At 43.9% G+C, this 24717-nt stretch overlaps 1 protein-coding gene across 11 annotated transcripts in view; it reads right to left on the bottom strand.

The window, feature by feature from the left end:
- Positions 1-24717, bottom strand: part of FGGY (FGGY carbohydrate kinase domain containing) — a 427457-nt gene that overhangs the window by 176393 nt on the left and 226347 nt on the right. For all 11 annotated transcript variants that reach the window (XM_040470413.1, XM_040470412.1, XM_040470410.1 and 8 more), the window contains one exon: positions 8378-8481. In XM_040470413.1, the coding sequence (XP_040326347.1) occupies positions 8378-8481 (104 nt within the window). The remainder of the gene's footprint in view (positions 1-8377; positions 8482-24717) is intronic.

Genomic DNA, 24717 nt, shown 5'->3' with positions numbered 1-24717 from the left:
TCATTTCTACAGACAGAACAGTGCCTGAAATATAGTAAGCACTATATAAGTGACTGCAGATACTACTTGTGTTGTTTTTTTCTGGTCTTTTCTGTTTTTTTTTTTTTTTTTTTTTTTGTTTATTTATTATTTATTTGGGGGGGGGAGGGGCAGAGAGAGAGGGAAAGAGAATCTCAAACAGGCTCCACGCTGTCAGCACAGAGCCTGATGTGGGGCTTGAACACACAAACTGTGAGATAGTGACCTGAGCTGAAATCAAGAGTCGGACGCTTAACTGACCCAGCCACTCAGGCACCCCTTCTTTTCTGTGTTTTAAACAAGTTTTACTGCGGTGTAGCTAGCATGTGATAAGCTGCATATAATTCAAATGTCAGATTTGCTAGATTTGGACACAGCATACACCAGTGAAGATGTTACCTAATCAAGGCAAATGTATCCACCAACCCCAGAAGTTTCCTTGTGCCCTCTGTGCTCTACTCATCCTTCTAGGTGTCGTTGCACCTGCTGTCCCAATGCAGGCAACCACTGATCTGCCTTCTGTCATTCAAGGTTAGTTTGCATTTCTTAATTTTAAATAAATGGAATTATATATGTTTGTACTTTTTTTTTTTTTTTTTGGTTTGGCTTCTATCACTCAGCATACTTATTTTGAGATTAATCCATACTGTATCTTATATGAACAGTTCATTCCTTTTTCATCGCTTAGTAGTATTCCATTATAATGGACATATCAGAAGTGGATTTATCTATTCACCATTCATAGACATTTGGGCTGTTTCCAGCAGGGGCCTGGAAAATAAAGCTTTATTTATTTACAAATAAAGCTGCTGTGAACATTCCTGTACAGGTTTTTGAACGGCCATAGGTTTTCATGAGTGGAATGGCTGGATCACACAGCAGGTGTAGGTTCACTCTGTAAGAAGCCACTAACCTATTTTCCAAGCTGGGTGTGCCATTTCACATTCCCGCCAGCAGCGTGGAAGTTTCAGTCTCTACATCCTCGCCCCAAGTTTGGCGACTCCAGTAAGTGTACTTTACCTCCTGTGGTTTGGGCTTGCATTTTCCAAATGACTAATGATGCTGAGCATCTTCTCAGGGGCCTATCATTCAAACCTTTGTTTCAGAAAGATGTCTGTGCCAACATTTGCCCCTATTTTCACTGAGCCTGTTCTTCCTCTCCTCTGGACCTCTGCAAGAAGCTATTTCACTGAAAAGGAACAGCAAGAACTCTGGGGTCAGTCCCCTAGAGGGCTCAAATATGGCATGACCCACTGAACTATTGTTGGCCTCAGTTTCCTCACTTGTGAAATGAAGACAGTAATGGTGGCTATCTCACCGAATTGCTCATCACATGACAGAAAGGATTTAGCACAGAGCTTGGTACACAGTAGGTGCTTGATAGATGGCAGCAGCTAATACTATTGTCTGTCTCATAATGACTGAGGCTGGGCCAGAGATGTTAAACATCCTCTGTCCAGCATAGTGTAGAACTGCCCTAGTTTCAAATGCCAGGAAAAGCACAACCCTAAGCTTCCTGAGTGCATTATCTGTCTCTTACTGCTCACGGAGCCACCTCAACCATCTCCTTGACAAATCAATGTCTAGCATATATTGTTTTCCTTTTTTTTTTAAATTTTTTTAAATGTTTTTATTTATTCTTGAGACAGAGAGAGACAGAGCATGAGCAGGGGAGGGGCAGAGAAAGAGAGGGAGACACAGAATCCGAAGCAGGCTCCAGGCTCGGAGCTGTCAGCACAGAGCCCGACACGGGGCTCAAACTCACAGAATGTGGGATCATGACCTGGGCCGAAGTCGGACGCTCAACCGACTGAGCCGCCCAGGCGTCCCAACATATATTCTATTTTCAATAAATGTGCTTGTGGGTCCCTGGGCCAGTCTCCACAGGAGAGTCTCCTGAGAATACTCGTTCCTGGAAGGCTGACAGCAGCAGGTCCTGGTGAATGAAGAGGGCGCAGGCTACTTCATGCATAGACCCCCCAATTCTTCCATCGTTAGGTTTAACAGTGGTCCTATGTGCACCAAGTGGACTCCCTTCCCTGTCTACCTTTCTCAATGACCTCTGCCAATGCCACCTGCTAAAAAGACCAAGAGAGAGAAACTGGTCCTACCTGCCCACTCTACTCTTAGCTATGACCCTACTAACAGAAGGTCATTTGCTAAAGGCACGTGGCTGTTCACCCCACTTATGGTGCCCTCCTGATGGGCCTATACATAACCACATCCCATCCAGATGACAGAGGAAGTCACCTGCATGGTGTTGTGGACACAGAAAAGAAAAACAAAGTCAGGAAGAGAAGAAGACAGGGCTCGGGGCCTGAAACTGGGCTGGCAGGAGGTGTCCCAGTGGGACCAGGGAAATGTCCCATCCTATAGGAACACTTCCTTGTCTACTCAAGACTTGAGCAGGACCTTCTCCCTATTCCCACCATACTCCAGTGTTGCACTTACCACAGCAATTTCCATCTGTGTTGTGGTTTTCTCCTTTTTGTCTTAAGGCAGGCATGATACTTTCATCATATTTTGCACTTAGCCAGGCAAGTACAAGGAAATGCCTTTTTTTTTTTTTTTTTTTTTAGAAAGAGAAAGAGAGAAAGAGTCATCAAGGGAGAGGAGAAGAGGAAGAGATAGAATCTTAATCAGGCTCCATGTTCAGTGTGGGGCCTGATGTGGGGCTTGATCCCACGACCCTGGGATCATGACCTGAGCCGAAATCAAGAGTTGGATGCTCAACCAACTGAGCCACCCAGGCACCCTTAAGAAAATGCTTTCTTAATGAATGAATGACTTTAATAAATGATTTAAAAATAAACTTTTAGAGGTGTGGGGCCTGCCTGAGATTCATTCTCTCTCTCTCCTTCTGTCCCCTCCCCACTAACATGTGCTCTCTCTCAAAAAAGAAAAACTTTTTTTTTTTTAATTTTTTTTTTTTAACGTTTTATTTATTTTTGAGATAGGGAGAGACAGAGCATGAACAGGGGAGGGTCAGAGAGAGGGAGACACAGAATCTGAAATAGGCTCCAGGCTCTGAGCTGTCAGCACAGAGCCCGATGCGGGGCTCGAACTCATGGACCGCGAGATCATGACCTGAGCCGAAGTCGGCCGCTTAACCGACTGAGCCACCCAGGCGCCCTGAAAAACTTTTAATTTTAGACTAATTTGAGATTACAGAAGATTTGCAAGATAGTATAGAGTCCCCATATACACCACACCCAGATTCTCCTATCATTAATATCCCACATGAGGTATACCTATTGTAGATCTACAATTAAAGAAGAATATCAATATATTATTACTAACTAAACGCCTTACTTTATTCAAATTTGCGGAGTTTTCACCTAACGTCCTGTGTTTGTTCCAGGACCCCATCTAGAATCCCAGGTCACATTTAGTTGCCACATCTGTTTAGACTCCTCTTGGCGGTGATGATTACTTAAGACTTTCCTTGTTTTTTGATAGCCTTCACAGCATCAAGGAGTACTGGTCAGGCATATCATACAGTGTCCCTCAACTTGGATTTGCTGATGTTTTCCTTAGGGGGATACTGTGGATATAGGTTTTGGGAGGATGATAAAGCACCATTCTCATGACATCATATCAACGGTACATATTATCAACATGGCTTATCACTGCTGCTGATGACCTTGGCCACCTGGCAGAGGTAGCATTTGTCAAGACTGCTCCACTGTAAAATTATACTTTTTCCCCTTCTCACACTGTCCTCTCTGAAAGAAAGTCACTAAACACAGCTCAGCCTTAAGGAGTGGGAAGCGATGCCCCACCCCCTTGATGGGGGAGTACCAACATAAATTATTTGGAATTCTTCTGCATGAGAGATTTGTCTCATTCATTCATTCATTGGTTCATTTAGGTATATCCCTAGGGACTCATGATGTTTATGTTATACTTTGGGTCATTATATAATACTACTTTACTTTGCTGCCCACACTGCTCCAGTTTTGGTCACTGGCAGCACCCTCAGTTGGCTCCTGATACCCCTTTTTTATTTTGTTTTGTTTGTTGAGCATTTCCTTGCTTTCTGGCACTAAAAGATGCTCCAGGGTTATCTCCTCTATTTCCTCTCCAGTCTTAAAATCAACCATTTCTCCATGGAGTCTAGGCTCTTTTTATTGGAGAAAGGTATTAGAAACCACGATCTGGATACCAGCTAGGCTTGGAACACCAAGTTGCTGGGGTGTCCTTGTTTCTAGAGCCTCTGAGCTGTCAGAGCTAGGAGATACGTATGTTTACTAACCTGTATACCTACACGCATCTATAAATACTCGTTATATGTATCCATCTGTAGTCTATATTATGCTACACATGAGTTCACTCTGATGCCCCCAATTCAATCCATTTCCACATGGATCATTCCGGCCTCAATGGATCACTTTCAATGATAGCACTGTATTTGGTCTTTTGCGTTAGGTACAGTGCCAAGCTGCTTTCAAAGATCACCCCATTTCACCCTCAAAACAACTCTATGGGTAAAGAGTATTGCCCACATTTAACAGATGGAGAAACTGAGGTAGCGAAAGGTGAAGTATCTTACCTAAACACAGTAGGCAATGGGACCGGCAAAGGAGCCTACTACATCTTTGAGACTGACAGAGAACCTCCATCCCCACATTCATCTAAGCCCTTGAAAGAGCTTCGGTTCTGGGTGATTAAAGATGCGGATAGAATTCCCAGCTCTCAACAACTATTGTTCTGTTCAAATCTTGCCTCCTCAACACTCGTTCCACTTCCCGGGGTCCTCTCGCCATCTGACGTGCTAACTGCAAGACAAGGTGCCAAGTTACAACCCGACTTGACAAGTCAAGGAAAGGGGTGCTGGAGCGATGGCAAGAATCAATCTCCATCTGACCCCGTGACTTTTCAACCCCTGGCTAACCCTTGCTGTGTATTATCTTGGGTTTCGGTGACTTGGTGGTAATTAACTCTGAACAAGCAGCCCTGCTTTCGTGGAGTTAAGAAAAAGAACACGTATTTTTTTTCCCCGTTAATTAAAACATCTAAAGGAAGATAAATGTACAACCCACACGCTTATCTTTCAAAATATCAAAGACCTGATTAGTAAGTCTTATGTTCAACCTCAGGCTTTTTCTCTAGATTCCTAGAAGTAACAGGGACTGGGAGGTGAGGAATTTCCAAGTATGTATCAACATTTGGTTACTTGGACATCCACCCATTCATTCATATCTAGAAAGAGGCAGCCTGGATCAAGCACAAAATATTCCTGGGAATTTTGGCTCGATCAACCTACTGAATCAAAAAAGTCAGTAGTGTGCAGACAAGAAGAAACAGAATCCTTAAGGCCAGGTTGAAAACCACTTTTAGAAAAGCCCAGAGCCCCCTCTGGTCCCTGTGTTCTGTCTGGTGAATTTTTCCTGACAGTTGGTGGTTTTGTTTGCCAGAAGCACAACAAAGGGGGTCCTTGAGCTTCCCTGGGAGTGTTTCCTTAGACCTGCACCTCTCCTACACCTCACAAAGGTGTTATTGTTGCTGGCTCCCTGGGCGCCCAGCACCTGAGGAAGATCAAAGCCATTTTCTGATGCCAGCATGACCACAGTCTCGCCCTTACCACATAACATTAAAGCTGATGATTAATACCCTTGGCCCCGAAGGTCCCTTCCCACTCCCAAGTACAAAGCAAGGTGGGGGTGGGGACTTTATTCCCAGCACAACACGACCATAATAAACTGGCATTTTATGGCCCTAATTCATTGCAACCAACTGCAGCTGCCCATCAAACTCGTTAAAGCCCAAACAGTTGCTTCAAGTGAGCCTTGTATATCACTAGGCAAGTGCACTAAGAATCTCCACCATTTCTGAGTGTCTGTTATGTACTAGGTATGTACGTCCACAAGTCACATTCACCAGCAACACTATGAAACAGGCAGCACCACCCCAAGGGGATGGAGGAAGGCTCAGAGGTTCAGAGAAGTTAAGTAGCTCCCTTCAGGTCACAAGACCACAGAGTGGAGGAGCAGGGCTTTAACCTGAATCTCACAGCTCTGAAGCCCAGGCCGTCTCCACGTCTTTACGGGACATTACAATTGTGCTCAAGGCAGCGAGGCACTGAGCAGAATGCGTTTGGGATTGAGATGGAGCTAGGTCTGAGTTCTCAGCTCTCACTTAACAGCTTGTGGCCCTGGGAAAATTTCTGGACTTTTCTATGCCTTGGATGCCTAACTTGCAAAATGGATCCTAGACGAAAAGGGAGTACTATCCCCATTAATAGACAAGGAGAATGAGAGCGGGGGGAGACCTGACAGAGTCCCTCACATTCATTTGGACTTGCTTTTGCTCGGGAATCTGAATTAAGTGTAGTAAAAATGCCTAAAATTCAGATTTCACAGGAGAAACCAGATTAGATGTGTCCCTGTGAAAATGGGGGATGATTTAAATAGGTTTCAATCAGTGTTCAATTAAGACAGGCTAACCAGTGTACACTCGTGTCAAGGGAAATAAGGACCAGCTGCCCTAACGGGTGCCTCCTGCTTGAGGCGGCCTGAGGCCTCTGCAGATCTCTTCCTTCAGGGACAGCTGGGCCCTACCATTAGGGCTGCTAAGGGGACAAAGAGGCTGGGGTTTTGAAAACTTAGTTAAAGGGGTACCTGGGTGCCTCAGTCGATTAAGTGTCTGACTTCGGCTCAGGTCACGATCCCACAGCTCGTGAGTTTGAGCCCCGTGTCGGGCTCTGTGCTGACAGCTCGGAGCCTGGAGCCTGCTTCAGATTCTATGTCTCCCTCTCTCTCTGCTCCTGCCCTGCTCATGCTCTCTCTCTGTCTCAAAAATAAATACACATTACCAAAAAATTTTTAAAAGAAGTCCCACTTAAAACCTTGTCCACAGAAACAAATAAAAGGAAAACTTTTTTTTTTTTTTTTTGGCCGGGAAAAAGGCAGGGTCAAGGAAACCTATGACCTGAAGGTCTAACACAAGGGTCCCCTCAGGAAGGTGTCCCTAACCCTGGACCATTCCCAGACAGAGTCAGTCACTGTCTCCTTTTTGCCCAACAGCATCAGTGCTAGTCATCAGGAGCTAACCATTGTGAGGAGCTTACTTCATGGGAAGCACATCACATAGCCTCATCGCCTGATCATAACACTAGGAGCCATGTACTAGAGATCTCCACATTTTGCAGATAAGGAATCTGAGGCCTGGAGGGGGTCAGCGCCTTGCCAGGGGGCCCATACTTAGTAAGCAGAGGGACTAAAACTGGAAACCAATGGGGCTGGCTCCATCATCCCCCTGCACTGGGAAGCCATGCACAATGTCGGCATATCGCAGATGCTCAGGATCACAAGTTCAATCCAAATTGATACCCCGGGGCCTTGTACTGTATTGTAATGGCTGCTGTAACCATGCCTCATCAACAGGAGCCTTCATGTCACCCTCACGTCCCCAAGGCTGAGCACAGCTCTGGACACGAGAAGAGGGGGTCCATAAGTAAGTAGATGTATCACTATTTACTCAATCAGAATATTTAATGGTAAAAAAAAAAAAAGGCTCACTAGGCCCTACTGTCACTAGGCCCCACATTTGACACGGCACATGATTCCTTCCATGGCTACAGAGACTCGGCCCCAGACTGTGTCCACTCTAATCCTCACCCGCCTTCCGCCTCCTCCCCCCGCCCTCTCTCTATTTTACTCATCTGGGAAACATCCAAGGAGTCGTCCATCTAAGTTTAACAGAGTAATGACTTTTAAATAAAAATATGGTAGAAATGGGTACTTATCGAAATGGAATGCTTTCAGACTCATGCATTTAAAGAAGATATAAATTTTAGGGCAGGCACTAAATTTTAACTGCAATCTTGGAGAACGCCTTTCCACTAATTCATGGAGAAAAATTAACAAAGTGAAAATTGCTTATCAGTGTTCTTTTGAAGTCATGATACGCAGCCTAATTCTATAGATCATCAGGCTGCTTCTAGGGAGATGGATTTATATTGATTGGGAGAGAGCCCCGTGGCCAAGGAAAACAGACACCCCTGTGCAGAGGAGACTCAGAGACCCATTAGGGACAGATCAGCCTGGGAGCAAGGCATTGCCATTTTTGGATCCAATTTCACCCCTCACGCCTGGGCTCTCTGACCAGGCTGATGTCAAAGACAGACTCAAACCTTTTCATACTTTTTAAGAATCTAGCTCAGGGGGAAAAGAAAGATCTGGCAAATTTAAGCACAGCTTTTGGGAGAAGGGCTGGGCTTGTGGCTAAACAGAGCAGGCAGGCAGCAGGACGGGAAGGAATTGAAGGGCAAAGGAGGGGCCAGCCATTTACATCTCCTCTTGGGCTGCCCCCCCCTCCATCCCCTGTGGTGGCCCCGCCCTCAGCCCTTCAGACTCACCCCCATGTGACAAGAAGATGTTCCACAGATGACAGCCAGCCGTGACGTCACTGGCTGTCCCTCACAGGCAAGGCCATGCCCTCTCACATCTGCTCCAATCACTCCTGCGAGAAAGCAAAATAAAACAAAACCCTCTTAAAAAAAAACGAGAAAAGAAAGCCAAGAACAAGCATACAACACTCCTTTTTATAACTAAATGTTAAGAAAGCATTCCTGTGTAAGCCAGTCTCAAATGGAAACCAACAGAACATACTTGCCTGCCACCGAGAAGCTAGGAAGCACATTATGTCTACGCTCCATTCTGGTCAATGTATAGTATCTAACATTGTAGTATTAATAGTAACTGTAATTAGAATAATAAAAGGTGAAGCTATTGGCGATTTTGTGCCCAGGAAATACCAGGGCACCATGCTGCATATTCACATGGACGATCTCATTTTATATTAACCCTGTCTCAAGTTCGTATTAGTAATGCCACACACATTGGTGGAGAAACGGAGGTACGAAGAGGTTGAGTGACATGACCAAGGTCACACTGCTAGTAAAGGGCAGAGCTGAATGGATCTGATTTAGCACAACACATTTCAATCTCAAAGAAGGCACTTGAGCTGTTTGATGATTTCAATCTTTTTGGTCTCTCTAGGTCCCCATTCTTACAATTACTCATCACAGAACTCTCAAGGTAAAGGGTAGGGTGACTGCCAGCGAGTTTCTGTTAAACGAATGTGAGATAACGGAGACTTTCTCATAAACAGTATAAGCTCAGGCTTCTTCTCCAGACTGTTATTTGTTGATACCTCCCAGATAAATGAAGTTATAAATGTGATGATAGAGCTAAGAAGACTATCTAGATGAACATGGAACATTCTTGAGAACAGATCACATACTGGGACACAAATCAGCCCTCATTAAGTATAAAAAGATCGAGATCAGACCACAACACTATGAAACTCGAAATCAGCCACAAGAAAGATTTGGAAAGACCATGAATACTTGCAATTAAAGAACACTCTACTAAAGAATCAGTGCGTTAAACAAGAAATTAAAGAGGAAATTAAAAACTGCATGGAAGCCAATGAAAATGAAAACATGACAGACCAAAACCTCTGGGATACAGCAAAGGTGGTCATAAGAAGGAAGGACATAGCAATCCAGGCCTTCCTAAAGAAGGAAAAAAGTTCTCAAATATACAAACTAACTTACACCTAAAAAAGCTGAGAAAAGAACAGCAGGTGAAGGCCAAAACCAGCAGAAGAAGGGAAATAATAAAGATGAGAGCAGGAATCAATGATATCAGATTAAAAAAAAAAAAAAAAAACAGACCAATGAAACCAGGAGATGGTTCTTTGAAAGAATTAACAAAATTGATAACCCCCTAGCCAGACTGATCAAAAAGAAAAGGGAAAGGACTCAAATAAATAAAATCACGAATGAAAGAGGAAAGTACACAACACCACAGATACACAATTATAAGAGCAGATAATGAGTAATTACATGCCAACAAACTGGGCAAACTGGACGAAATGGACAAATTCCTACAAATATATAAACTATCAAAATTGAAACAGGAAGAAATAGAAAATTTGAACAGACCCGTAACCAGTAAAGAAATTGAATCAGTAATCAAAAATCTCCTAACAAACAAGAGTCCAAGGCCAGATGGCTTTCTAGGGGAATTCTACCAAACATTTAAAGAAGACGGAACACCTATTCTTTTGAAGCTGTTGCAAAAAATAGAAATGGATGGAAAACTTCCAAATTCATTCTGCAGGGCCAGCATTACCTCGATTCTAAAACCAAAGACCCCAGTAAAAAGGAGAACTAAAGACCAATTTCCCTGATGAACATGGATGCAAAAATTCTCAACAAGATACTAACAAACTGGATCCAACAATACATTAAAACGATTATTCAACACGATCAAGTGGGATTTATACCTGCGATATAGGGCTGGTTCAATATCCACAGATCGATCAATGTGATACATCACATTAATAAAAGAAAGAATAAGAACCACACGATTCTCTCAATAGATGCAGAGAAAGCATTTGACAAAATACAGCATCCTTTCTTGATTAAAACCCTCAAGAAAGTAGGGATGAAAGGATCACACCTCAAGATCATAGAAGCCACATATGAAAGACCCACTGCTAATATTACCCTCAGTGGGAAAAAACTGAGAGAGTTCCCCCTAAGGTCAGGAACATAACAAGGATGTCCATTCTCACACAGTATTGGAAGTCCTAGCCTCAGCAATCAGACAACACAAAGAAATAAAAGCATCCAAATCAGCAAGGAGGAAGTCGAACTTTCACTCTTCATAGATGACATGATACTCTATGTGGAAAACCCAAAAGACTCCACCAAAAAACTGCTAGAACTCATACATGAATTCAGCAAAGTCATAGGGTATAAAATAAATGTACAGAAATTGGTTGCATCTCTATACATCAATAATGAAGCAGCAGAAACAGAAATCAAGGAATCGATCCTATTTGCAATTACACCAAAACCCATAAAATACCTAGGAACAAACCTAACCAAAGAGGTGAAAAATCTATATGCTGAAAACTATAGAAAGCCTATGAAAGAAATTGAACAAGACACACAAAAAAATGGCAAAACATTCCATGCTTATGAGTCTGAAAAACAAATATTGTTAAAATGTTGATACTACCCAAAGCAATCTACATATCCAATGCAATCCTTACCAAAATAAACATCAAAATAACACCATTCTTCACAGAGCTAGAACAGACAACCCAAATATTTGTATGGAACCAGAAATGACCCCAAATAGCAAAAGCAATCTTGAAAAAGAAAACCAAAGCAGGAGGCATCAAAATCTCGGACTTCAAACTATACTACAAAGCTGTAATCATCGAGACAGTATGGTACTGGCACAAAAACAGACACTCAGATCAATGGAACAGAACAGAGAACCCAGAAATGGACCCACAAACATATGGCCAACTAGTCTTTGACAAAGCAGGAAAGAATATGCACTTGAAAACAGACAGTCTCTTCAACAAATGGTGCTGGGAAAATTGGACAGCAACATGTAGAAGAATGAACCTGGACCACTTTCTTACACCGTACACAAAAATAAACTCAAAATGGATGAAAGACCTAACAGTAAGACAGGAAGCCATCAAAATCCTAGAGGAGAAAACAGGCAACAAACCCTTTGATATTGGCCACAACTTCTTACTCCACGTGTCTCCAGAGGCAAGAGAAACAAAAGCAAAAATGAACTATTGGGACTTTGTCAAAATAAAAAGCTTCTGCACAACAAAGGAAACAATCAGCGAAACTAAAAGGCAACCGACAGAATGGGAGAAGATATTTGCAAATGACATAGCAGATAAAGGGTTAGTATTCCAATTCTTTATTAAGAACTTATCAAACTCAACACCCAAAAAGTAAATAATCCAGTGAAGAAATGGGTAAAATACATGAATAGACACTTTTCCAAAGAAGACATCCAGGTGGCTAACAGACACATAAAAAGATGCTCAACATCACTCATCATCAGAAAAATACAAATCAAAACCACAATGAGATACCACCTCACACCTGTGAAAATGGCTAAAATTAACAATACAAGACACAACAGATGTTGGCGAGGATGCAGAGAAAAAGAACCCTTATGCACTGCTGGTGGGAAAGCAAACTGGTGCAACCACTCTGGAAAACAGTATGGAGGTTGCTCAAAAAATTAAAAATAGAACTAGTCTTCAACCCAGAAAATGCACTACTAGGAATTTATCCAAAGAATATAGGAGTGCTGTTTCAAAGGGGCACATGCACCCCAAGTTTTAGAGATGCACTATCGACAATAGCCAAAGTATGGAAAGAGCCGAAATGTCCATCAACAGATGAATGGATTGAGAAGCTATGGTATGTATGTACATATGTACACACACACACACACACACACACACACACACACACACACACTGGAATATTACTCAGCAATCAAAAAGAACGAAATCTTGCCCATTTACAACAATGTGCATGGAGCTAGAATGTATTATGCTAAGCGAAAATAGAGAAAGACAAGTATATGATTTCACTCATATGTGGAATTTGATACAAAACAGATGAGCATAAGGGAAGGGAAGCAAAAAAATATACATAAAAACAGACAGGGAGACAAACCGTAAGAGACTTTTAAATACAGAGAACAAACTGAGGGTTGCTGGAGGGGTGTTAGGTGGGGGGATGGGCTACATGCGGGAGGGGCATTAGGGAGGACACTGGGTGGGATGAGCACTGGGTATTACACTTAAGTGATGAATCACTAAATTCTATTCCTGAAATCATTATTACACCATACGCTGACTAGCTTTGATTCAAATGAAAAAAAAAAAAAAAGAATATAATTGCAATGAATGTATTCTTTATCAGTGAGACTTTGAAGACTTTAAGCCTCGTTGTTCCTTTCTCTGCCTCTCAGTCTCTTGTGACAGTAGCAGAGAGTTAGGGCAAGCAAACTGAACATTCCTTTATATGCTATTATGAAGGTAAATATCAACTAAAGAGTTAAAGTGAATTCAGCCTCTTGGCCTTTATGTAGATAAAGTGATTTTTGGTAAATGTACTTATGGCCAATGACCCAGAGCTCACACAACTGGCCAGATGAGCTGAATTAATGCTAACAATGTTGTGGCAGTTGCTTCCTTATGTTGCCTTTGTATCCTCAAAATTTAGAGTTTTCATAACAGACCACAAAATGGACCGTCAAAGCTATGATCTAAATTGTACCTCTGTTTTGTACTGAAAGATTGCCTGGTAGATACAATTAAATGACTTTTTCTTTTTTAAAAAAGTTTTTTTAAATGTTTCATTACTTTTGAGAGAGAGAGAGCACAAGCCAGGGAGGGGCAGAGAGAGAAGGAAACACAGAGTCTGAAGCAGGTTCCAGACTCTGAGCTGTCAGCACAGAGCCCAACGTGGGGCTTGAATTCATGAACTATGAAATTATGACCTAAGCCGAAGTCAGAAGCTTAAAAGACTGAGCCACCCAGGTACCCTTTTTCTCCCTTAAAAAAAAAAAAAAGACTATTTAGACCCTAGAATTGCACATCATTTATTAAAATGGCCAACAAGCATCTTCTTCTTCTTCAAAAATAAAAGTTTATTTATTTATTTTGAGGTGCGGGGGGTTGTGAGTGGTGGAGGGGCCGGCAGAGAGGGAGAGAGAAAGAATCCCAAGCAGGCTCCCTGCTGCCAGCACGGAGCCCAGCTCAGGGCCCAAACTCACAAATCTCAAGATCATGACCTGAGCAGAAACCAAGAGTCCGATGCTTAATGGACTGACCATCCAGGCGCCCCTCCAGCAAGTATCTCCTATGCACAACGCTATATAGCAGGTGTTGTGAGGGGGGAGCTGCAAACATTCCTCAGGACAATACAGGCAGGACGTAGCGCACGCTGAGGCAGGGCCGAGCCTGGGCTCCCACTGACCTCCCCAGCTCTATGCAGTGCCAGCCTCGCCCCCCACTCTCAACTCTCTTTCCCACTTCAAGACCTCTGCACTTGTTCCTCCCTTACCTCAGATGCCATTCCCCTACTTCTTGGCCAGGCTAACTCCTGCCCATTCCTCACTCCAATGTTCCTTCCTCAGGCGGCTTCCCTGGTCCTCCAGGCAAGATGGAGTCTCCCTGTTCAATATTCAAACCCATCCTTGAACATCCCTGGCACACGAGACACCGGTGGTTTTAAAAACCCTCCACTGCCTGCCTCTTCTATAATAAAAGCTTCTGGAAACTGGCCTGTCTTATCCGCATGCTTAGCAGTGGAGCCTCCACAGAGTCGCTAGTGCAGAGCAGGAGGCCAAAGTACCGATTTGTGGGGGTGCAGGGATAAAGACGACAACTCCCTGTCCTCGGGGGTACTCACAGTGTGGTGGGATGGAAACAGCCCTAAACGGAGCACTTCAATGCAGGGGGTCAGGACAGACAGGGCGTGGGGACCACAAGGACAGCTGAGCTCCCAGGCAGGGGTTCAGGGAGGTTTCCCCAGGAAGTGGGTCTACACTGCTGCATTCTGCAGGAATCGGCCAGGGGAAAGGCGGGGTTGGGGGCGCCTCCTCGGACCACAAATCCCCAGTTACTAAAGGTGTTGGCTGCCCAGGCAAGCAGGCCTTTCCAGAAAGCAGGATCTAGAGGGCCACTGACAGGCCCTTACATTCCAACAACTTTCTAGGTTTTTCCAAGGCTTTTTCCAAATTCTACCTTCCCAAGCACAGCGACTTGAAAACCTCAGCCATTGTTCATCAGAGGCCCATCAGCAGGGGGGAGGAAGACTCTTTCGAACTTTCCGTGGTGGTTATCACAGCAGCGAGGTCTCGGCAATCAGGCAACTGAGGTCGGAGACTGAGCCTGTAAGACTTCCTATTGGCTTTCATCAAGTCCTCTGCTCTGCTCAGGACCGTGGGTGCCTGCAGACTGCGGTTCCCAGACTCCAAGTGAGCCAAGGTCGGCTGGGAGATCTGAGGGCTGCAGGAAGCGGAGAGACAAAGCATGTCTCCTCCTGCATGATGACTTCAGCCCTGCTGACAGGGCCGCATGGCTCTAACATCTGCTGGTGTCTGCCACCCTTGGACTCTGGTAACCTGTTTCCTTTGTCCCTCTAGCCTAAAGGGGTAGTAGCAGCTTCTATTTCGCTGATTTCCAGCTTGCTTTATGGGGATATAGCCCTTCTTGGCCCCTTCATGATCTGGGTCACCTTTTTTATGTGTACTAAATTCTATTTGTTAAATACTTAGAGCACTTTACATTTTTCTGGGTGGACCCTGAGTGACAGAGCTCCCCATCCAGGGCACAAAGGCTTTTGCACAGGAAGAAACCCTAGATGTGAGCTAGTATGAATTGAGCTCGTTTTACACACGCTCTCCCCATGCATGTCTCATTTTATTCTTCCAACTGTTATCAACCTCATTTCAGAGATGAGGAAATGGAAGCTTACAAATGAGGAGAGTAACTTAACCAACTTCACAAAGCTCACAAGAAGCAGGGCTGGGCTTCATATCCAGGTAGTCTGATTTCAAACTGCTGGTTCTTGGGTTTTTTCTCCAAGGTAAAAACCCAATAATTAGTGGCTGATATTTACTTATCTGTATATCTCAAAATATTGATGTCTTAAAGATGCTGATGCTGAGATCCCTGACAGAAGAGAGTGTAGCCACTGCTGGTCCACAGTGTTATAAATAAGTTCAAGGAATTTCTGATGATGACCTATATTTACTGGCTCCACATACATAAAGCACAGGCGAAGCATATTTCACAGGGTTTCAAATAGCAAAATGGGGGAAAAAAGAAGTCTGCGACAAATATTTCTTTGTTTCTTCTCCAGTAGATTCATTGTTGATATTCTAGGCTTGGACTCTGAGAACTAGGGTGTCGTATAGGAGAGGAGTGGAATTTGGAGACAGGAAGACCTGTTATAAAATGAAGAAAATGGCAATGTCATATGGTTGCTCTGATACTGAGCAGATGTTTAAAAATAAAAGTTTGGTTAATGGTAGCTACGTCTCCATCACCACTACCACAGTGACCCCAGCACCAGCTCATCATCAGCATCAGCATCATCTGAATTATTTCCCAAGAGATAGTGGTCTCCTTTCGTGTCTTTCCAGCAAACATACAAGACATCTAAGATCGGCTGAGTACTGGGCTAAGCTCTTTAAATGTTATCTCATTTAATTTCCACAACATCCATAAAGCATACATATTCTTTCCCCCCTTCAACATATGCAGAAGGAAAGGATCAGAGAGTTCAAGTAACAGGCCCAAGGTGATACAGATAGAAGGAGGAATGTCAGGATTTGACCTTGTCCTGCCCGATTCCAAAGCCCATGTTCTTTCTCTACTCCTCCAATTTTTGATGTCAGACTGTCTCATATAAAGGAAATACCTTTCTAAGTGTTGGCACACCATGGAACATTGGTAAGAGCCATGGGTTTAGAGTTAGAAAATCTGAGTTTTAGCCATACATTCTGCCATAGTACATCATAGTTTGAACTGTTCCATCACATTCACAACGGAACACATGGATCATAAATGGAGATCCTTTCTCAGCCATTCTCAGTACACAATACACACGGTGCTTCTTCAAACAACCAAGTCAAGTTTCCCCTTTCCTGGCAACAGGAAGGCAGAAAAATGCATCCCCAAATCCTACATTCTCAAGCTCCGAGATGTGGATAACCTCAGGTCAGGCGTGTCTAACATGGGTAAGAGGCAGGTCACGTCCAATTTCTCCCAGGAGAGGCCCTCTAACCCTGCCTCACGTCCACCCTATTCAATAGCAGTCCGTAGCTGATGCCCGCTGTGAGGCCACATGAATCCAAGAGCTGACATATCTCATTCTTCCTTTGGCCACATAGAGCTTGGAGGGGCCTTCCCTGAGAAAAGAGGCCCAAAGCAGGGAAAGCAACAAAGGGCAGAAGGAGATTTCTCTTTCTGAATAAATACATTTCACAATGCAAAGAGGATTCACAGGCTGCACTCGTACATCAGGAAACAATTCACGAGACACGATTTTGACAAGCACAGCCCTCAACACTGCTGGGGCCCTTCATATGACGATCAAGTATCAGCTTCTTTAAAGCAGAAAGTTTAAAGGGCAAAATGAGCAGCTGAAGAAATCAGCGCGCGCACACACACACACACACACACACACACACACACACACACAAAGTGAGACATTCAATCGTATTTTCCCTGAAAGTTGCATAACGCTCAGCGGTGGTAGTTGCTCAATAAACTTTTGAATGAAAAAAATAATCAGAAAAACAAGCTTGCTGAGTCAATGAATCAATGCAAGTCTTATTTAATGATTCCTACTCCTCCACACAGACCACAGTACCTATCAGGATTATGTTTTAGAACAAAATTAAGAAGAAAAAATTAAAACCTCCTGTACAACTCTCCTGTTTAGCCTATGTGCTGTCTCTCTCCCTCTCCCCTATCTACCAACCATCCATCATTCCTTCCATCCATCTTTAAAATGTCTACAATATTCATGTAAAAGAAAAAAGAAATGGCAAATGTTACAATTAAGAGTAAGTTATCCTGTAATTTATCAAGCCACACTGCTTTGAACACTTTAGAGGATTATATGGAAGAAAAGCATCTCAAGTTCTAGCATTTGTGTTAGAATTATCTCATACTTGACAGCTATATAAAGTACTTTATAACTTGCAAAGCATCCTCAAACACTGTACCCTTCATTTAGCTTTTAGAAAATCCTGCGATATGTTATTTTCTCTCCAGATCAGAGTCGAAGAAACTGAATTTCAGAGACGTGAAGTCACTTAGTCAAGTTTATTTAGCTACTGAGAGGCAGAGCTACAGCTCACACTAAGGTTTTTTAGCCTCCCGGTCTGCAGTTTTTTTCCCCATGTTTGAAAATAAAAGATCTGCTACAGATGTGTTGGCATCTTGAAAAAGATTCTCTTGAAATAACAGCCTCAGACACCTTCTCCAAAGAGAAAAAGAATGAAAGGGTTTTGAGCATTACCTAAGACTGTATCATCTTTAGATTGCAGACTTGGCCAGTTAGAGGCATGAATGGAGTGACAAATTCCATCAAATGTGTGGTTCTACCAAGCTTAGTTGTTCCTAAGAGGTTGATAGGATCCCTGGGGAGGAGGCTCTCTAGAAACCACCAGCCTCACGTATGCAAAACCTGTACCAATAACTGTCAGCTCCTGGAAGGGCAGGAACCATATCAAAGACATTTGCTCTGCAGGGGACTAAACACTAATCTATATGCAAGAAAGCACTGAATTCTATTCTTCTGACTAATACTCATTCATGTTATATAGAGTACAACCCATGGGGTTGGCATTACAGTGTTGTGTTTCAAGGCATGGACTCGTTCATCATGTGACCTTAATCACGTTTCTAATCTTTATGCTTCAGTTTCCCCATCTATATAATATGAATAACGGTATCCTCTTCTAGGATTGTTACAAGGATTAGATGTGTTAACGTATGCAAAGTGCTATCCAATAGAGGGAACACTTGGAGATGATGGAAATGTTCTCTATCTGCACGGTCCCCTAGAGTAGTCACCAGGCCCGTGTAGCAATTGAAAATGTGGATAGCACAACTCTATTTTATTCAACTTTAATTATTTTAAATAGCCACATGTGGCTAATGGATAGTGTACTAGACAGTAAAGGTCAAAGCATGCCCAGCACTCTATGACTGGCTTGGTGTTTTTATTATTGTAGTTATTTTGTCCTCAGACTGAGAGCCTTGACTCCTCACTTATATGCCCTTGGGCAAATGCCTCATCTTTAGAACCTCAATTTCAGTATCTGAAGATTCTGGAAGAACAACACTTACCTTAAAAAACTGCTGTGGGAATAAGGTGAGATGCACGTGGAACATACCAGCACTCAACAAATAAGAGCTATGAAATCCAGGACCTATAGCAGTGCTTGGCGCAAGTTTAACCCTCTTTCCACTTTATTCCTGAATGTGTCTTGCCCATTCATACCATTGATCATTTGCTCATGCTGTTCTCTGGTTTAGAACATTCTTTCTATAATACGCTCCACTCCCAACAATCTACCTGGGGAACATGGGCTTCGTTTTACATTTTTTTTAATTTTTTTTTTTTTTAGATGTTTTTGAGAGAGAGAGAGAGAGAGAGAGAGAGAGAGGGAGAGAGAGAGCATGTGGTAGGGGCAGAGAGAGAGGAAAGCACAGAATCTGAAGCGGTCTCCAGGCTCTGAGCTATCAGCATAGAGCCTGATGCCGGGCTCGAACTCAGGAACCGGGAGATCATGACCTGAGCTGAAGTCAGATGCTTAACCAACTGAACCACCCAGGCGCCCCAAAGGGCTACATTCTGAAGATTCAACTCTTTCGTCAGAAGCCTTCTCTGGTCACACCTTTCCCCATCCCTCCAGGAACTCTAGCCAGGGAGAATCAACAGATCCTCTTTCATTACACCCCACTCCCTGACACTGTCCAGATTCTATCCGTGTATCTATAATTTCTTTGTGTGCACAGCTGTCTTCCTCTACTAGACTATGAGAAGACTGAGGGCAAGGCAGGCCTTGACACTGCAGTGGCTCCGTAATTTTTGTTGCTGTTGTTGTTCAATACATGAATGAATGGATGTGGCCTAAGATGGATACTTGTAAAGCATAAGGGGTTTTCTAGATAAAAGGAACAAATGTAATCATGCAAAAAATGCTCTGTGTCTTAAATATGATAATGATGAAAAATACTGAAGAGTTTTGAGCGACAGCTCATGGGTAATAGTGAAATTATTACTGGAGCCTCACAACATACATCCTTTAGAAGAGTCAAAATCACTGGTAAAGAGGAAAAGCCCTGAGATCCTTATACTTACTGAAAGATAGCTTTGTGCCTCACATTTTGCAAAATTGTTGTATTAAACTCTTACAAGGATCTTGAGAGGTAGTTATTACTGCACTGTTTTACTAACAGGGAAAATGAAACCAAGGTTATCAAGTAATTTGTGCAAGGTCCCTCACTGCGAGAGAGAGAGAGAGAGAGAGAGAGAGAGAGAGAGAGAGTCGGGGAGAGGGTATCACATGCAAATCTACCCAACTCTAAATCCTATGGCGTCTACAAAAAAACAAGTTCCTTTCTTTTCAACTATGAGCAGGAATGCAAAGTATTCACACTCGGCATAGCTGAACTCAGATCCCTTTCAGGATTTATTGTTATAATGCCACTGCAGCAGTCCAAAGGGTTCATCTCAAGCCCAACACATGAAGGGGAGTGAAACAGCTGAAAAGATTTCTGTGATCCTAGTGTTTGATGAAACATCACCTTGGCTTTGAAAGAAATGTGGTTTAGAATTCACCCAATCTAAATCCTGAAATAGACTTATCTTTAAAAAAACAAAACAAAACAAACAAACAAACAAAAAACCAAAAGCCCTATGTGGTAAGTCTACAAAGAAATTTTACACACCTGGACAGAGCCATCGTCCCCCGCCCCCACACCACACCCGCCACAGAACCAGAAAGATAATATGGAACATGGGGGCAGACTTTCACTAGATATTTGAACTAGTCAGGGCAGAATGGTTAAGAACAAGGGCTCTAGAAATGGACTCGCTGATTTAAAGTCTGACAAGCTGGTCACATCACTTCACCTTCCTGTGTGTCAGTTCCCTCATCTATAAAACTGGAAAATTATCATGTCTAACTCATAAAGCTATTGTGACAATTAAGGGAGAAGAACAGTGCCTGGAACACAGTTTACTTGGTATCTTTGCCATTGTTGTGACTAATGACAACTCTCGATCTTTGGTGCTAATAGCAGGGCTTGGCGGGAGAGGGCAGGCACACGTGCTCAGTGTGCTGCGTGCTTTGTCTGAGTTGTTTGGGTTTATTTGGATTGACTGAACCTTTTTTTTTTTCCCTTTTCTGTCCTTGAGTACACTCCTGGTGACACAATAGTGGGGGGCCCAGGGGAATAAGGAAGATAAGGTACCAGATAGCCGCAACAATCCAGGCTAACATTTTGAACATGGTTGAGAATAAACCAAAAGCTGTTTTTATCTCTAAAAGCCACAATAACGTGTAGCACTATTCATACTGCAATTCAACGTGGCGATGGCATTTATCATTTCTGTCTAAACGCTGCACTCTTCCCTGACTTGCACCAATCAGGAACCAATACAAGAGCCCAGAGAACAAAGAACTGACCTTCAGATAACTGGGTCCCCCTTCCCTGTTCCTCCCTTCTAGCCAGAAAGATCAAATCTCGAAGGTAGACTAGTATGTAATAGCTTGGAAATCTGAGCCTTACAGAGAGCTAGCAAAATCCACAGGAAAGACAAAGCAAAAACTTGGTTTCAGAAATTCCTTTCTTTCAAACCTCAATACAGCCTCCAGATTACTTGGGACATTCTCATATATGACCTCATAAGAGACAATTTTTCACTTTGAGGCATTAGACATGGTAAAGGGTCAGGCTGCAATCCAATGCAAACGGCCAAGGTAACACATGAATGTTACTTTCTAAAATACAGAAATCAAAAGAAAGAGGACTGGCCCAAGTATAACAAATGTATCTTATGACACAAATCCTTAAGCAGATCTGAAACTGTGACTCTAAATCACACAGCTTCCTTCTGTTATCTTATAAATTAAATTAATTCACCAACTATATACCGATTCCCAATTATAAGCCAGGCACTACGTTTCACGCTAGAAATCTATAGATGTAAGTTGATTCCTTTTGTTCTGCAAGGTCCCAGTCTAGTAAGGGGTGGAGAGATATGTAGGCAGACACTCATAAGACAGTAGGGAACAACCGAGGACTCAGATCTGAGTAGGTCTAATGGACGTATGGAGCCCTGGCCCGTGACCTACCCTGGAGAGTAGGGTAGGACCTACTAAAGGAGGTGAGGCAGGAGTTATGTCAGTCAGAATGGGGAGGAGATAGGGAGGGAAAGGCATTTCTGGTAGAACTTGAGACAAAATAAAAAAGAGAAGTAGACGACACAAGGTCACTGAGCCACAGGGTCTGAAGGAGACAAGAGTCTTATATTGTGAAGAATTCGGTTGGTGTAAAGCTCTAAGTCTGAATCAGACAGACCCAGTTCACAAGGGTGCTGAGCAACCTCCAATAAGCTAACTCTCCTCAGCTAACCTCAAGCCTCGGTTTTCCCAGTTGCACAAGGTGGCAATAATGGCACTGGCTGTACAGGGTCAATATTCTTGACTTCAGCACTGTATATCCAGTGTCCCAAGACACCTCCCCACAGTCTTGACCAAACTGGAATGGCTGGTCACTTTGTGCCTGGGTTCTAGGAAATGTGCCCCATTTCTTCCTGGAGAAGGTAAAGTAACACTAAGTTTCCTTCAGCAACCTTGTCTGGTCCCTAGACAAATGGTCTCGTTTATAAAATTCTCTGATGGCTCTAAAAAGGTGGAGAGAGGACACAGCAGCCTTGATAAACCCCTCAAAGACATAGCGCAGACCAGTGAGATGTTTCAGGGACACACTAGGAGGGACACAGGACTTGCTCAGACAGCTTGTAGGACGCTCAGAGTATGGGGGCAAGGCCTGAAATCTCAGAGAAAAAGATCTCAGCTGGCAGGCGAGCTCTCCCCAACCAAGCTCAGCCAAGCTGAGCCAAGCTCAGCACCCCCTCCTTTGGTGTGAGTTTCGGTTCCATCAAAAACTTCCAGAGGTTTTGTGGGGTTAGTTGAACATTGACAGATTCTTCAAAGCCTGGAATTCACTCTGAGAGCCAAAAGCAGGCCAAGTTTCTATGGGGCTAGGATTTCCCCCAGGGAGGGTCACAGGGCTCCACCACACCTAGACTGATTAATCTACCCCTGCCCCAAGCTTCAGGAGACAAAAAAGAAAAATAGATCCTGAGGCTGGATCCTGATTCAACACCCCTAGCTCCATTCCCGGGAGAGTAGGAGTGGGAGTGTAAGGCAATTCCCAGCACCGGACAAAAGTCAGGCCAGAGCAGCAGTGAATTAAAAGTGATATGCAGAGCAGCTGGTGAGAGGGGGAAAAAAAAAAACACAAAATCTGAGCAGGATGAAGGGCCCAGGGTTTTAACACAATGAATGACATGTGGCTGAAATCGTTTCAAAGAGAACAAAAGCTTAGGTAAATAAATCGTGTGGAAGATGAGAGCAAAAATGAATTACAGGAAATCCCACGAGGAATACACTGGCATTTTTCAAAAACTGTAGTTGAAACAACAACTCTGCTTCAGCAGAGATCAAGACTCAGCCCTCCTATTCTCCCTATGCACCTGCTCCTGATTGTCCACCTTCCTGGGACCACAGCCCCAACCAGGCTCGGTTCTCCTTCCCCTGTGCCCAACCAAGCTCCACGGAGTAATGGGCGATAGCCAGAAGGCAAGAGACTTCCAGGCACCCCGGTGACTCAGTGGATGATCTCAGGCAAAGGAGCTGAGCTCCTTGATTCTCTGATAACTCATCTGTAAAAGGGGAAGTGACGACTTCAAAGTAAAAGTGTAAAAATATAACCGTAGTTAGACAGAACAGTGCTGGCACACGTTAGGCCCTGAATAATATTCTCTGCCTCCTGCGCTCAGTAGGATTCGATATGAGCCACGTTCACCTAGCGCAACTCGAGGTCAAGTGCTGTCCTAGGCACTGAAGAGAAAATAATACTTAAAACAAACAAACAAACAACACCAGCACTGTCCTCAAAGAGCTTACAGACTTGTGGGAGCCAAGGACGCTAGGACACAGAGGACTGATTGCGTCTGCAACGGAAGCACCAGCCTCTTGCAGGAGGAAAGAAGGCCCCCCTGCCCGAGGGGGCCGGGGCGTTCTTCACGGAAGCCCTCTTCCCCTTTTGCCCTGACGATCTGTGTGCTCCTGCACTCCAGGTCCTGCCACAGCCTTTGTCAAAAGCCTTAGCGCTTCTTCACACCACTTTACATCATCACAGCCGCTATGTCTGTAGTATCTCCCCGTGCCAAGCCCTGTTCCAAGTGCGTGACACCAATTAATTTAGTTAATCCTCACAACTGCTACTATGGTAGTTAGCCCTACTATGTAACGAACCACTACTACGGTGCCCACCTTGGAGATGAAAACAGAGGCCCGGCAGGTTAAGTAACTGACCCCTGATCACACAGGGAGCAGCAGGTGATGGCATGGAATGTAAACTCAGTCTGGCTCCAGGAATCATGTTTTCTCCCCAACCGTGAGGCTGTAGGAATGGTACATATGATTTGGGCACACACCGGTACACGTTTCTATTGGATATATGCTGGATATCCACGTTATTTTTCGTTCTCTGCTCTCTTTCAAACCTCTGAACTTCACAGGGAAGAATTTTTCAGTGATTATAAAAGTAACTCCCAGTCCACACCTCAAAGCACCTGCGGCCAAGCCCAGCCTGTGGCCAAGTCAGTGCTGGGTCCTCCGGAGCTGGCTGGAGCAGGACTCGGCAGCCTCCTTCAGGGTGGCCCAGAGGCAGCGATGCGTGAGAGGATGTGAAGCAGCTACCACTGCCTTCCAACTTTGCAATGGCCCGTGCACCATTGCAAACTACCGTGCACAACTACCATGCCAGGCCTTCCAACTTTGCAATGGCCCATGCGCACCTGCTGTGCCATTCCCTGGGCACTGCCCCCCCCAAATTAGCCAGTCCTTCTCATCATCCATGTCCTCCCTCCATCCTGCCATCTGCCTGTCCACCTGCAGCCTAAACCCTGGCAGGCCAGCAGGTGTTCCCTCCTGTTTCACTCGGTGATCTTTCTACGGGGCTGTGTGGCCTTAGCTGAGGCTGTTATAACAGAGCAGCATAAACAAGGTGCTTTTAACAACACAC

Source organism: Herpailurus yagouaroundi, unplaced genomic scaffold (assembly GCF_014898765.1).
Source record: "Herpailurus yagouaroundi ecotype Mexico unplaced genomic scaffold, PumYag 77, whole genome shotgun sequence".
Lineage (NCBI taxonomy): Eukaryota > Metazoa > Chordata > Mammalia > Carnivora > Felidae > Herpailurus > Herpailurus yagouaroundi.
Note: the sequence above shows the minus strand (reverse complement) of the source record. Positions and strands in the feature narration are given on the sequence as shown.